Genomic DNA, 12,277 nt, shown 5'->3' with positions numbered 1-12,277 from the left:
ATATTGTTCAGTCATTTTGCCTTGGATTAGGACAGGGTTTCTAGTAGTTTCTAAAATGGTCCTAGGCAGGTTTCTGCCATTTGTATTATGTATTTGGGAGAGGCAGTTGCTTCTGAGCATGGATGATCATAAGATGCAAATATTGATCAGCTCAGAAGATCATTGACAACGCAGTCTATCTTGCAGTATAGAGTAGGCCAAGACTTAATGCTCTCTCTAAAAACAGTCACAGATGGCTAGTGTGTGATGGTTGACCTTCCTTGTCGACTTGATGAGCCTTAGAGTCACCATGGAAATCATCATCTGAGCATGCCTGTGGGGGATTTTCCACAGGTAGGAAAATCCATCCTAAATGGGGTAGCATCACTCGATGGGATGGGATATTGGACCGAATAAAAACAAGAAAAAGAAAAGGGACTGAACGGTAGTGCTTACCTCTCTCTACTTCTTGACTGTGAAATCAATGTGACCAGCCACTTCCAGGTCCTGCCCACATGCCTTCTCTGCCATGACTGTACCCGAGAACTGTGAACAGAAATTAATCCTTTTTTCCTTCAGTTGTTTTTGTCAGGATTGTCCAAGCAAGACTCATAACAAATGCAGCATGCAAATTTACTTCTATGTGTATCAGAGAACTGTTTTTAAATAAATTTCTTTGTTATTTGCTACCAGTAAATGTTTGACTTACATACTATTTTGTATGCCTGTGTATCTGGGGTTATATGAAATTTTCTCAGGCAGAAAGGGGTCATGAGAAAAAGTGTTTAAAAACTACTTTTCAACCTTTCTCATGCTGTGATCCTTTAATACAGTTTTTCACGTTGTAGTGACTCCCAACCATAAAACTATTTTTGTTGCTACTTCATGACCATAAATTTTGCTGCTGTTATGAATAATGTAAATGTTTGTGTTCTCTCATGATCTCAGGTGTAACCCCCGTGAGAGGCTCATTCATGACCCACCGGTTGAGAACCATTGGTCTAGAAGGGGCAGAACAGAAACAAGACAGAACAACACTCCAAGGCTTCGCTGCTAACCCCCAGTGCTACGTGAGGCCCAGGACATAGACAGTTGGCCACAATGGGAAAAGTTCAGTATAGTTGAGCACGTCCAGGAGACATGAGAAGGAATGCACTCAAATAAGGACAGCACCAGGGGAGACTGGCTACATGTTTTTAGAAAAGTAAATCAGAGCTCATTTCTCCAACATCCTTTTAAGGCTTCTTAGTAGGCTGCATTTTAAAGTTTAAGGTTGAAAACAACAACAACAACAACAAATTCTGTATCACAAAACAGGCAAATTCCAATTAGGGGGGCTCTATGACCTCTTCACTTGAATCTGAACCAACTGGAATGCTTGTTGCTTGCTTTATTATTTATTTATTACATAGTTATTTTTATTTTATGTGTATTGGTGCTTTACCTGCATGTATATGTACCATGTGTGTGCAGTATTCACAGACGCCAAAAGAGGGCGCGAGATACCACAGAACTGGAGTTACAGGTGGTTGTGAGCTGCCCACGTGGGTTCTGACACTTGAGCCCAGGTCCTCCTGAAAAAGCAGCCAGTGCTCTTAACCCTGGAACCGTATCTCCAGCCTCACTCCTGTTGCTTTTTAATATATTGGCCTTACTCCCGTTCATGGTTTTGTACTTGCTGGGTCACCAGCATGCTCTTCTCACCCCCCTCAGTTTCCCATCCTGGCTCCTTGCAAGGATCACTTCTCCTTTGCAGAGGCCATCTCCCCCGTGTATAAAATAGCTGCTTGCAGTTACTATCACAGCACTCTCTTTGAGAACAATCTTACTTCTTTAAGTGCCTGTGCCCTGAGTGTCCTCTATGGTCCACGAGGGTGGAGACCAGGCTTGTCTGTGCCACACTTGGATCCTGCGGAAGTTGGCCAGCACCTGATATCCATCAAGTGGACATTATGCTTCTGGGATAAGTTCAACCTGGCTACAGAGCACTGCCCTCCTCCCCAGTTAGACTAGACTTCTCATATGCTAATACAAATTATGTATGTATTTATCCTCACTCATATGCTCCCTCTTCCCTCTCCTGTCTCCTTCCGGAAAATATCCTCTCAGGGTGAGCTGGTGGGTGGGGCAGATGGCTCCTGTGTGGAACAGTTTGTTTAAGACAGAGGCACCTAGGCCTTGAAAGAGTCGAGGGACCTTTGTTAAATCCCCCTTGAGCCCATTGTTTTTCTCGTGGGAACATTTTAAGTGACTGCCCCAGTTCCTTAGTAATCTCAAGATTATTCATGCTATTTCCTTTTGAGGTTGTAAAGGAAAACATTCTTTAAAGTTCTCCTTGGGATGTGATCATTTCACCCAAATTTCTCATCTACATTTAGTAGGAGAGGCTACCTTTGGGCCTTCTTGGTCTATGTAACAGATATGCAGCTTTATTACTCTCAAACATATAAAATGAGAGAGTCACTTGGACAAACGAGGACAGTGTATGCATTAAACCAAAGGTTAAAAAAAACAAAACAAAAAAAAAAAAAAACCAACAATTGTGTATGCTCAAGTTGTTCTGGAAACTTGTAAATTGTTGAAAATACAAAGGATGGAAAGAGTTTTAGTGCCCAGGAAGAGCCTTTCCCAAAGGGAGATCTTCTGCCCCCTGTGTTCACACACACACCTAGCGGGGGACCAGCCCCTGAGTGCAGCCTCACATCTCGCCCCCCCCCCCCGCCCCCCAGTTCAGATTCTGATAGAAAACCCTCGATCTCTGTCACTTCCCCCAGGCTGGCTTCTGCCTCCCACACTACAGAGTATTAGAATGTTTCCAGGAGCAGTCTCTTTCCCATGCAAGGAGGAGCACACAGGGCAGCTCAAAGGCCATCCTGGAAGAGATCAAATTATAATGCACTGAAAAGTGTGTTGAAACTTACGACAGCCCTGTGGCATGATGGGCTCCTCTGCAAGTGAAATGGCTACGTGATTTATCACATATAAATCTGGTCATTATTAGACCAAAAGGAGAGAAATTCCTGGGTAGATGCAGGTGGAAAGGCATCATTTAGTTTTTGGATATCATTAACTGTCACAAAGTTTGGAATTAATCAAGACACTGTGCAAACGGTAAAATATTTGCAAGCAGGGAGATGTGGCGAAGCCAGAACCTATAAATTTAGGCCAGCCGAGCATCACAGCGGAGCATCACTGTGGAGGCGGCTGACAAATGGAGTCACTATTTTGCCAACTTCAGAAAAGTGTTACACAATTGCATCAAAACTGTTTCTATGCAAACAATTGTTTGTTTTTTTTTTAAAGGGTCCTTACCTCAAATAGCTGCAATCGAGTGCTTTCTCGGTAAGCACAAACCCAGATATTAATCTCAGAGTCTTAGAGGGTATTTCTCTCGGGATGATGATGGAGACCATAGGTGCGTTATTCTCTTTTCACTATTTCTATTTTCTCCATCAGATTTTTTCTCCATTCAAACATATAGCTTTAGGTTTTGTGGGGGAAAGAGGAGAAGGAAGGGGGGGGAAGTATTTGAAGCAGCACTGCAAGGAGATGGAGGTGGGCAAAAAGGGAAGATGGAAGGCCACACAGTTAGCATCCGTTGGCAACAGTTACAGGTTTCACTTGTACCCAGAGGGATGTGACGAGGCATCTCCTTAAGACCAGTACATGTGAAATTTGATGGGCTTGAGAGAGGACTTAGCTTGAAAGGGTCCTTGCCACCGCGCCAAACAACTAGAGTTACATTCCCAGAACCCACACAGCGAAGAGCTGACTTCGGCCGCCCGTTGTTCTCTGATCTCCACTGGCGCTGTGTGTACCTCCCTGCACCTAAGAATCTTTTAAAAAGTTGAGCTCCACTCAGGGAGTCTTGTGGAAGAGCGGAAAGAAGGATTGGGGGAGCAGGAGGGGTCAAGGACACCACAAGAAGAGCTACAGAGTCAACTAACCTGGGCCCATGGGGGCCTCACAGAGACTGAACCACCAACCAAAGAGCATGCATGGGCTGGACCTAGGCGCTCTCTCTCTCTCTCTCTCTCTCTACACACACACACACACACACACACACACACAGCAGATGTGCAGTTTGTTCTTCATGTGGGGCCCCTAAGAATTGGAGCCAAGGCTCTCCCTGTCTCTGTTGCTTGCCTTTGGACACCTTTCCCATAGCTGGGCTGCCTCGTCTGGCCTCAGTGAGAGAGGGTGTGTTTAGTGCTGTGACTTGCTGTGCCAGGTTGGGATGGTACCCATGGGTGGGTGGGTGGGGTTCCTCTTCTCCTCAGAGAACGGGGAGGGGATGGGGAAGGAGTATGAGAGTGGGACTGGGAAGAGAGGAGGGCGGGGGCTGGGATCTGGCTGTAAAGTGATTAAATAAACGAATTATGAAAAAAAAAATTAAGCTCCATTCTTTCATCTCAATTTGTGTAAAATCTGCTCTAGGAAAGTCTTATCCACGTTATTAGAACCTTACTCATGACATTATGGATTTTTCTGGAAAATAGGACCAAGTCAGACCATGAACATTTTTTTGCATTACTTATTTGTCTCTATGTGTAGGAATGGGGGCATAATGTGACAGGGAGCACATAAGGATGTCAAAAGACAACGTATAGGAATCAATCCCATCCTCCCATCGTGTGGATTCCAGAGTTCAAATCAGAGCTCAGGCTTTAGTGCAAGAGCCTTTACCCAGGGAACCATTTCATTGGTCCTACATCTTACTATTTTTAAGTTTAAAGCCCTGAAACTAAACCCATACAAAAGAAAACAAAAACCCCAAACCAAACCATAACAAAACAAAACTAGTTAAAGGCAGAGGGCAATTGAATTAAGTCATTTTCCGAGAATCACGACGACAACAACAACAACACAAAAACAAAAACAAACAAACAAACAAAAAGGGAAAAAGTCATCAATGGCAACACTTTAAATGTAGAGGGAGGCTACTCCAGATTATGATAATTTTGCAGTTTAAAAAAAATTGTTCACTTTACATCCTGATTGTAGCCCCCTCCTTCGTAGCATCCTGGTCCCACCCTCCTTCCCTCATATCCTCTCCTTCCCTCCCTCCCTCCCTCCCTTCCTCCCCTAGTCCTCAGAAAGGGGAGCTCTCTTTCCCTAACATGTGACCTCAGCCTATCAAGTCTCATCTGGACTGTCTGTATCCTCTTCCTCTGTGGCCTGGAAAGGATGCCGGCCAAGGGGAAGTGATCAACGTGTGTGGGCCAGAGTCCATGTCAGAGGTAGCCCTTTCTCTCCATATTATGGGACCCATAAGGAGACTTTGCTGCCTATCTACTACATCTGAACAGAGGGTCTAAGTCCTCACCATGCATACTCCTTGAAATAATAGTAATTGCGGTCTACTTGTAAAAGCTTCAAAGGGACAGGAGTTCATCAGTCTCCCAGGGATGCCAGCTTACCACAGAGCTGAATCTTTGGGCCACAACGACTCATCTTTCTGCTCTTCTAGGTGGAAACTGGCGTACAATCTTTCCTATGTGCCCTCTAACGTTCACCCATCCTGTCATTTCCCAGGGTTATTGTAGCTGTCCAATTTTACAATCTATTCTTTCACCAGTTAAGGAAAAGTATATAAACCAACACCAAACAAACTAAAAAGTAACTTTCAACGACCAAGACGTTTTCTTTTTGCGATCAATTTCTTCGGTCTCTTTCTTCCTCTTTTAAGCCAAGGGACCCGACAAGTATTTTACCAGAAATTAAAACGAAGCGTCCACCCCTCCCCCAGCAGCTGGTCTCCGAGGATGTCAGCAGAGGTGGTAGCTCCGAGCATCTGCCGGTGAGAGGTCGGGGTGGGGGTGGCGGTCATCGAAACCGAGCGGCCTTGTCCAAGTCCAGGGCACTTGGATAGGGTGCCGAGAGGCACACTCTGAAGCCTCTTCAGTTACCCTTGGGCCAGAAAGATTTATTACTTCCTCTTTGTGGGAGAAACCACAAACCAGCTGGAAAGGGCGAGCACCAGGGTCGAAGCCTCAGAACTGTGTTCCCGGTACACCCAGGGCTGCTCAGGGGCGCTGCTCCCGCCCTAAGAGGGGACAACAGTGCTGACCGCTGGGGACGAACGAAGCGTTTGCTGGGTGATTTCTGCCCAAACTTTTATCACCTACTCTACTCAAAAGCAAATCCTGGAGCCCAGTCATGCAGCCATGGAGAACCCAAGTCTCCCGCTGTGCAGGAGAGCTGCGAATCAATCTCCGGCCGCGCGCACCTAGAGCTCTGTTCTGTGACTAGGGGGATGGCCGCCCGAGCGGCGCCGCCTTGAACCGGGTCGCATCTCCAACCCCTTAGAAGGTACTGGCGGGAGTCAGGAGCTGCGAGGAGGGCGGGTGTGGGACAGGCAGAGGAGGAGGGTAGCGCGGCGAAGGGGAGGAGCCGGGGCGACAGACGGCGGCGCGCACCAACCCCGAGCGGGCTGGCAGGAGCCGCGCAGAGGCCGGCCCGAGAGTGCGTTGCAGCCGCCCGGCGTAAGGGGAGTCGGATAGCAGCATCCTCCCGGGCGCCGCTTTAGTGCGGCCGCGGCAGGGGCTTCCTCTGCCTCGGGACCTCGTTGGGCAGAAGCGGCCGGTGCCAGAGCTCCCTCTTTTTTTTCTCTCTCTCTTTGGCCTCCATCTACGTGTACAGAGTCCTTCTGGGCCAGTCCGCGGCCACGGAGCGCCGGGGCTCGCCTGCGCCGACCGCCCGGACATCCTCCGGGTGATGGAAGAAGCAGCCATCGCTGCGGGGCCGCGCTGCACCCCGTCCGCCGCTGCCGGAGGGATGGGAAGGTTCGCTATGTGGAGGCGGAGGGCGAGCGATGGAGCGCAGATTAGTCTGGAGCTGGGACGTATATAAGCCACCCCCCTGCCCCCACCGTCGCCTCCAGCCTGCATCGTGCCCCAGAACCGGGAGGAAAGCTGCGGTCCCGAGAGACTGGAGGAGACGTCGCTGGAGCCGGGACGCGCCGCGCTAGATAGAGCGCAGAGCAGGGCTCCGGGCCGGGTGAAAGTTTCCCCTCCGGAGCTGCAGGGCGCCCGCTGCTGGGAAACTCTACCTAGGGCTAGGGCAGCGGAGTCCCGCGGCTCCCTCGAAGGCTTGGAGACCCCCGGCAGAAGAGAACCGGAGAGAAACCGAGGAGAGTGCTAGCCGGACAGTCCACCGGTCTGTGATCCGGCGACGCTCTGGGGCGCCCCAGCCGCTCCAGGTGAGTAGGGGAAACCCATAGACTAGACCAGAGGGTGGGCGTTACTTAGGCGGAGGAGGCAACTGGGCGGAAGACTGGGTTCACCCATTCACTCTTCTTCTCCTCTCAGGTCCTTCTCGGAGCCGCTGCCATGGGAGAGCCAGCCCTAGGCGCCGGGGACCAGCCGCCTCAGCCGCCGCGCCCGCCTCGGATCCGCGGCCCCAGTCCCGGCGCCCGCAGCCGGCCTGCAGCGTCCCCCTCCTGGGCTGCAGGGCCGCCTCCGCCGCGCCGCCGGCCCCGGCTGTGCCTGTGATGAGCCGCAGCTCGCCGCGAGCTCTGCCCCCGGGCGCGCTTCCCCGGCCCCTGCCGGCCGCGCCTGCCGCCGTGCAGCGGGCCCTGCTCCCGCCGTGGCCCCGGCGCGCAGGACGCCGCTGGCCTGTGTCCCCGCTCGGGATGAAGGTGTTTCGCAGGAAGGCGCTGGTGTTGTGCGCGGGCTATGCACTGCTGCTGGTGCTCACGATGCTCAACCTCCTGGACTACAAGTGGCATAAAGAGCCGCTGCAGCAGTGCAACCCCGACGGGCCTCTGGGTGCCTTAGCAGGGCCGGCTGGGGCCGGCTGGGGACGGCCGGGGTCGCCTCCTGCAGCACCACCCCGCGCTCACCCTCGCATGGATCCCCGCACCCCGTACCGCCCTTCTGCCGCCGGCTTGGGGGCAGTTCCCGCAGCCGCAGCTGGGGGTGTAGAAGCTGCGGCCTCCCCGGGCAATGGCACCCGAGCCACCAGGGGTGGAGGGGGCAAGCGGCAGTTGGTGTATGTGTTCACCACGTGGCGCTCGGGCTCGTCCTTCTTCGGCGAGCTCTTCAACCAGAACCCTGAGGTGTTCTTTCTCTACGAGCCTGTGTGGCACGTGTGGCAAAAACTGTACCCCGGGGACGCGGTTTCCCTGCAGGGGGCAGCGCGGGACATGCTGAGCGCACTCTACCGCTGCGATCTTTCGGTTTTCCAGCTGTATAGCCCCGCCGGCAGTGGGGGGCGCAACCTCACCACTCTGGGCATCTTTGGGGCAGCCACCAACAAGGTGGTATGCTCTTCGCCACTCTGTCCTGCCTACCGCAAGGAGGTCGTCGGGCTTGTGGATGACCGTGTGTGCAAGAAGTGCCCACCTCAACGCCTGGCACGCTTCGAGGAGGAGTGTCGCAAGTACCGCACGCTGGTTATCAAGGGCGTGCGTGTCTTCGATGTGGCTGTGTTAGCGCCGCTGCTTCGAGATCCAGCCTTGGACCTCAAGGTCATCCACCTAGTGCGTGATCCTCGTGCTGTTGCCAGCTCCCGCATCCGCTCGCGCCATGGCCTCATCCGGGAAAGCCTACAGGTGGTGCGAAGCCGGGATCCAAGAGCCCATCGCATGCCCTTCCTGGAGGCCGCTGGCCATAAGCTGGGTGCCAAGAAGGAGGGTATGGGTGGGCCAGCAGACTACCATGCTCTGGGTGCAATGGAGGTCATCTGTAACAGTATGGCCAAAACGCTGCAGACAGCCTTGCAGCCCCCTGACTGGCTGCAGGGACACTACTTAGTGGTGAGGTACGAGGATCTGGTGGGAGACCCGGTGAAGACCCTACGGAGGGTGTACGACTTTGTGGGGTTGCTGGTGAGTCCCGAAATGGAGCAGTTTGCCCTGAATATGACCAGTGGTTCGGGCTCCTCCTCCAAGCCTTTTGTGGTGTCAGCCCGCAATGCCACTCAGGCCGCCAATGCCTGGCGAACCGCGCTCACCTTCCAGCAGATCAAACAGGTGGAGGAGTTTTGCTACCAGCCCATGGCTGTGTTGGGCTATGAGCGGGTCAACAGCCCTGAGGAGGTCAAAGACCTCAGCAAGACCCTGCTTCGGAAACCCCGGCTTTGAGAAGGGTTCCCAAGAGATCTGACGCCCTCTGGAGACACCCACAAAGAGGATTTTGTTGTGTTCAAACAAACACAGCCCAGACCCAAGCTGAGGAAGCCCACATATTCTATTATAGATATATAATATAAATATCCACACAGGCACTTGCTGTCAACGTTTTGAGGTAGTGAATTTCAAGGAACAGCCTCAACTCAACTCAACTCAACGCGCGCATGCGCGCGCGCGCGCGCGCACACACACACACACACACACACACACACACCCCTCCGAAAAGGCAAGACTTGAACGTTCTGACAAATTGCCTTGTGCCCTTGCCTCTTCTCCCTCTCCCCCCTCTCTCATCTTCCCCCCCCCCCCCCCATATTGAAGTGGAATGTTGATAAATCAAGTTCCAGTAACTCACATCTTGTTTACAAAATTTTCGTGGTATCTGTGAATGTGTGGGGTGGGGTGGGGTGGGGTGGGGTGGGCGGAGAAGGGGAAGTGGTCCCCAGAGGAGAAAGCCCCCACTGGGCTGGTAAACCAAGGAGGCATTATTCAAAAGTAGACTTTTGTGTAAACAGCAAAGGTTACGTGTGAGCATTAATAAAGAAGATAATAAATAATATTCTTTTTTTTTTTTTTTAATATTTGCCTCCATTACTCTGGATTTGCCAGTGCTACTTGTTTTTGTAGCTTCGGGTGGAGTCTGCTCCCCTCCTCTCCCTGCATTCCCAACCATCTACTTGGGGGACAGCTAAGCTGGGAGGAACCTCTGTCTTCAGGATAACTGAAGAGTTGTTTTCTCACGTGTAAACCATTGCTTGTCAGGTGCCCAGGAATGGAACAAATGGTCTACAGGCAAAACCCAAACAGGGCAGAGAAGAAAGAGCATAGACACAACTCTCCCTGTTGAGCATTGAGTACTGAAAGGAAGAAACACACCCTTGAGAGTTGAAGGCATTCGGTTTTGATTACTACTGTATTGAGTTGAGACAGGGTACCTCAAAGCAGAGACTGTTTTTGTTTGTTTGTTTGTTTTTGTTCTGAAGTTGGTTCTGGGGGTGGGGGCAGGGAGAGAAAAGAAAATCTGAAAGCATACAATTTCTCAAAAAAAAAAAAAACGTTTTCATGACTAGAATACAAGTTTCAAAAGGGAGTTAACAGTCTTGGTGGTGGTAGCAGCAACTTGTGTAATTAGTGGAGTAACAGAAATGTCTGTCTGGAGTGTTTTTGTCTTTGACACACTGATCCAAGGCATATAAAAGCAAAGAAGTTTTAACTGAGGCCTGGAAGGGCACTCACAGTTTTCTTTCTTTCTTTCTTTCTTTCTTTCTTTCTTTCTTTCTTTCTTTCTTTCTTTCTTTTCTCCTCATGTCCCATCCAAATTAATAATACTAAAGGACAGGAATTTGAAATAGTTTGCTTGAAACTTGGGTTGTCTTGGGGGAATATGACATTCTCTTTATTTCCTAGAGACAAATTTGCAAAACAAAGTTCATGTTGTAGACAGTGTAGGGCTTTAGCTAAGAACTTCTAGATACTAAAATGATTATGAGGAAGAGGAAACGAAAGTGCATTAGCGTGTATGATTTTGAGATTTGGTATTTTTTCCGTGAGAAAAACCATTGAATTTCCTGGCAATGGTTATGATTCTCCTCTGTCCTGAACTCTTATTGTGCTGAAGTATTCTGTATGGTGTCATGTTATGATAAGAAATTATTAAGCTCAAATAGGGCAAACAAAACAGTATAGTTGTATATTGTGTATTATATTAAATACGGTACAAGTCCAGTATCCTTGCTGCTTTATTTTAATGTAATTTATCATGAGATCCTGGAAAGACAACAAATGTGAGTTAAATGCTGAGGAGTTTCTTTAAAAAAAAAAAAAACTATATACATAGGAAATGTTTTTTTTTTTTTTTTACATAGGAAATGTTTTAACATGAGATCATTCTTGAGTTTAGTTTCATTACAATGTGAAAATCAAGGTGAAGAAGTACATTTTATAAAAGGTGTATTGGAATGGTTATTTCTAATCTGCTGAAATTGTTTCCCATGTGCTGTTATTGAGCTAGACTGCTATGATGGCAGTGATCAAGATTTCCATGATATTTTTATGGAAGTGCCTTCAGCAGCAGGGGAGTCCGTGTAAGTGCTCTAATTTAAGAATACTTTAAAGTTAAATGAACAAAATAAATATTAATGTTGGGTGCCTATAGATGAAAAAAGGCTTAGCAGCAAATTAAGGTAGTGTCATTAAAAAACAATGACTCTGGATAAAATAACCATTTAAAAACAAGTTTTATACGGCATTAAGATCAGCTCTTATCAGCCACTGTGAAATTCATTTCTGGTTGAGCAAAAGATTTTTAAGCAGCTGACTTCATTCTTCTTCTGGTATATTCACACACTTGGATTGCACTAGAGTAGAGTTATGTACCTGGATCTTGTATTTAAAACTTATTGGATGCTTTACAGAGCCCTGAAGCTTGCAAGACATTCCTGGCCTCTGCTAAGAGCAAAGTCTTAGCTAACACCAACAACCCCCCTCCCCTCCTCAGTCTGCACAGTTTCTGTCTGTGTTTTCCTTGTTTTGCAGCTGCTGCATTCCCTCCACTCTGCCACTCCTAGGCTCTGCAATTTGAAAAGGTGAATTGTTGCTCCTGGAGATTTGTACCTAGCTGCATTCTAGGAAAGTGAGATGGGTGTTGTTTCCACTAGAGGCTGAGATAGCCGTATCAGTGACATTTAGCTGCGGGAGCTTGGGATGAGGGGAAAAGCGGCTTTTGTCTTTTTTTTTTTTTTTGGCGTTAACAAGCTCTTGTCAGCCCCCGGTGCAAGCAGACCCATGCCACGACAAACTGCAACAGAGCTCTGACCATTTCTGAGGCAATGTGTATGAAAGCAAGCCTTTCACATTTCCCAACCTGGCAGGATGTCCAACAGTGGGAGGGAACATTCCTCCGAGCAGCTCATCTATCTGAGAGATGCTGTTTGTAAGTTCTGCCTGACTGGTAGCACCTGGCTTAACCCGTAGAGCTTGGAATGTACTTTTTTTTTTTTTTTTAATTAGAAAGCCCCATGTAGAGAATGAAGTCCGGGCAGTACATTGAGTCAACAAATAGTTTGGACCAAGACAGAGCCACAGGCTGGGTGCTTGAGTCTCAAGAATCTGAGCACCAATCAAAGACTCCATTCACACTGAAGGGGAAACTGGTGAGTGTTTGGT

The 12,277-nt window shown here is 49.2% G+C and overlaps 1 protein-coding gene across 1 annotated transcript; it reads left to right on the top strand.

Moving 5' to 3' along the window:
- The first annotated feature begins 7,456 nt into the window (after positions 1 to 7,456).
- Positions 7,457 to 9,259, top strand: Chst2 (carbohydrate sulfotransferase 2). The gene has a single exon (XM_051140420.1). The coding sequence runs from the start codon at positions 7,472 to 7,474 to the stop codon at positions 9,062 to 9,064; it is 1,593 nt and encodes a 530-aa protein (XP_050996377.1). The 5' UTR covers positions 7,457 to 7,471; the 3' UTR covers positions 9,065 to 9,259.
- The last annotated feature ends 3,018 nt before the right edge of the window (positions 9,260 to 12,277 follow it).

Source organism: Acomys russatus, chromosome 32 (assembly GCF_903995435.1).
Source record: "Acomys russatus chromosome 32, mAcoRus1.1, whole genome shotgun sequence".
Classification (NCBI taxonomy): Eukaryota; Metazoa; Chordata; class Mammalia; order Rodentia; family Muridae; genus Acomys; species Acomys russatus.
Note: the sequence above shows the minus strand (reverse complement) of the source record. Positions and strands in the feature narration are given on the sequence as shown.

Bases quoted from the DNA above. Each gene is read 5' to 3' on its own strand.
- Chst2 (XM_051140420.1), top strand. From the start codon at position 7,472: ATGAGCCGCAGCTCGCCGCGAGCTCTGCCCCCGGGCGCGCTTCCCCGG.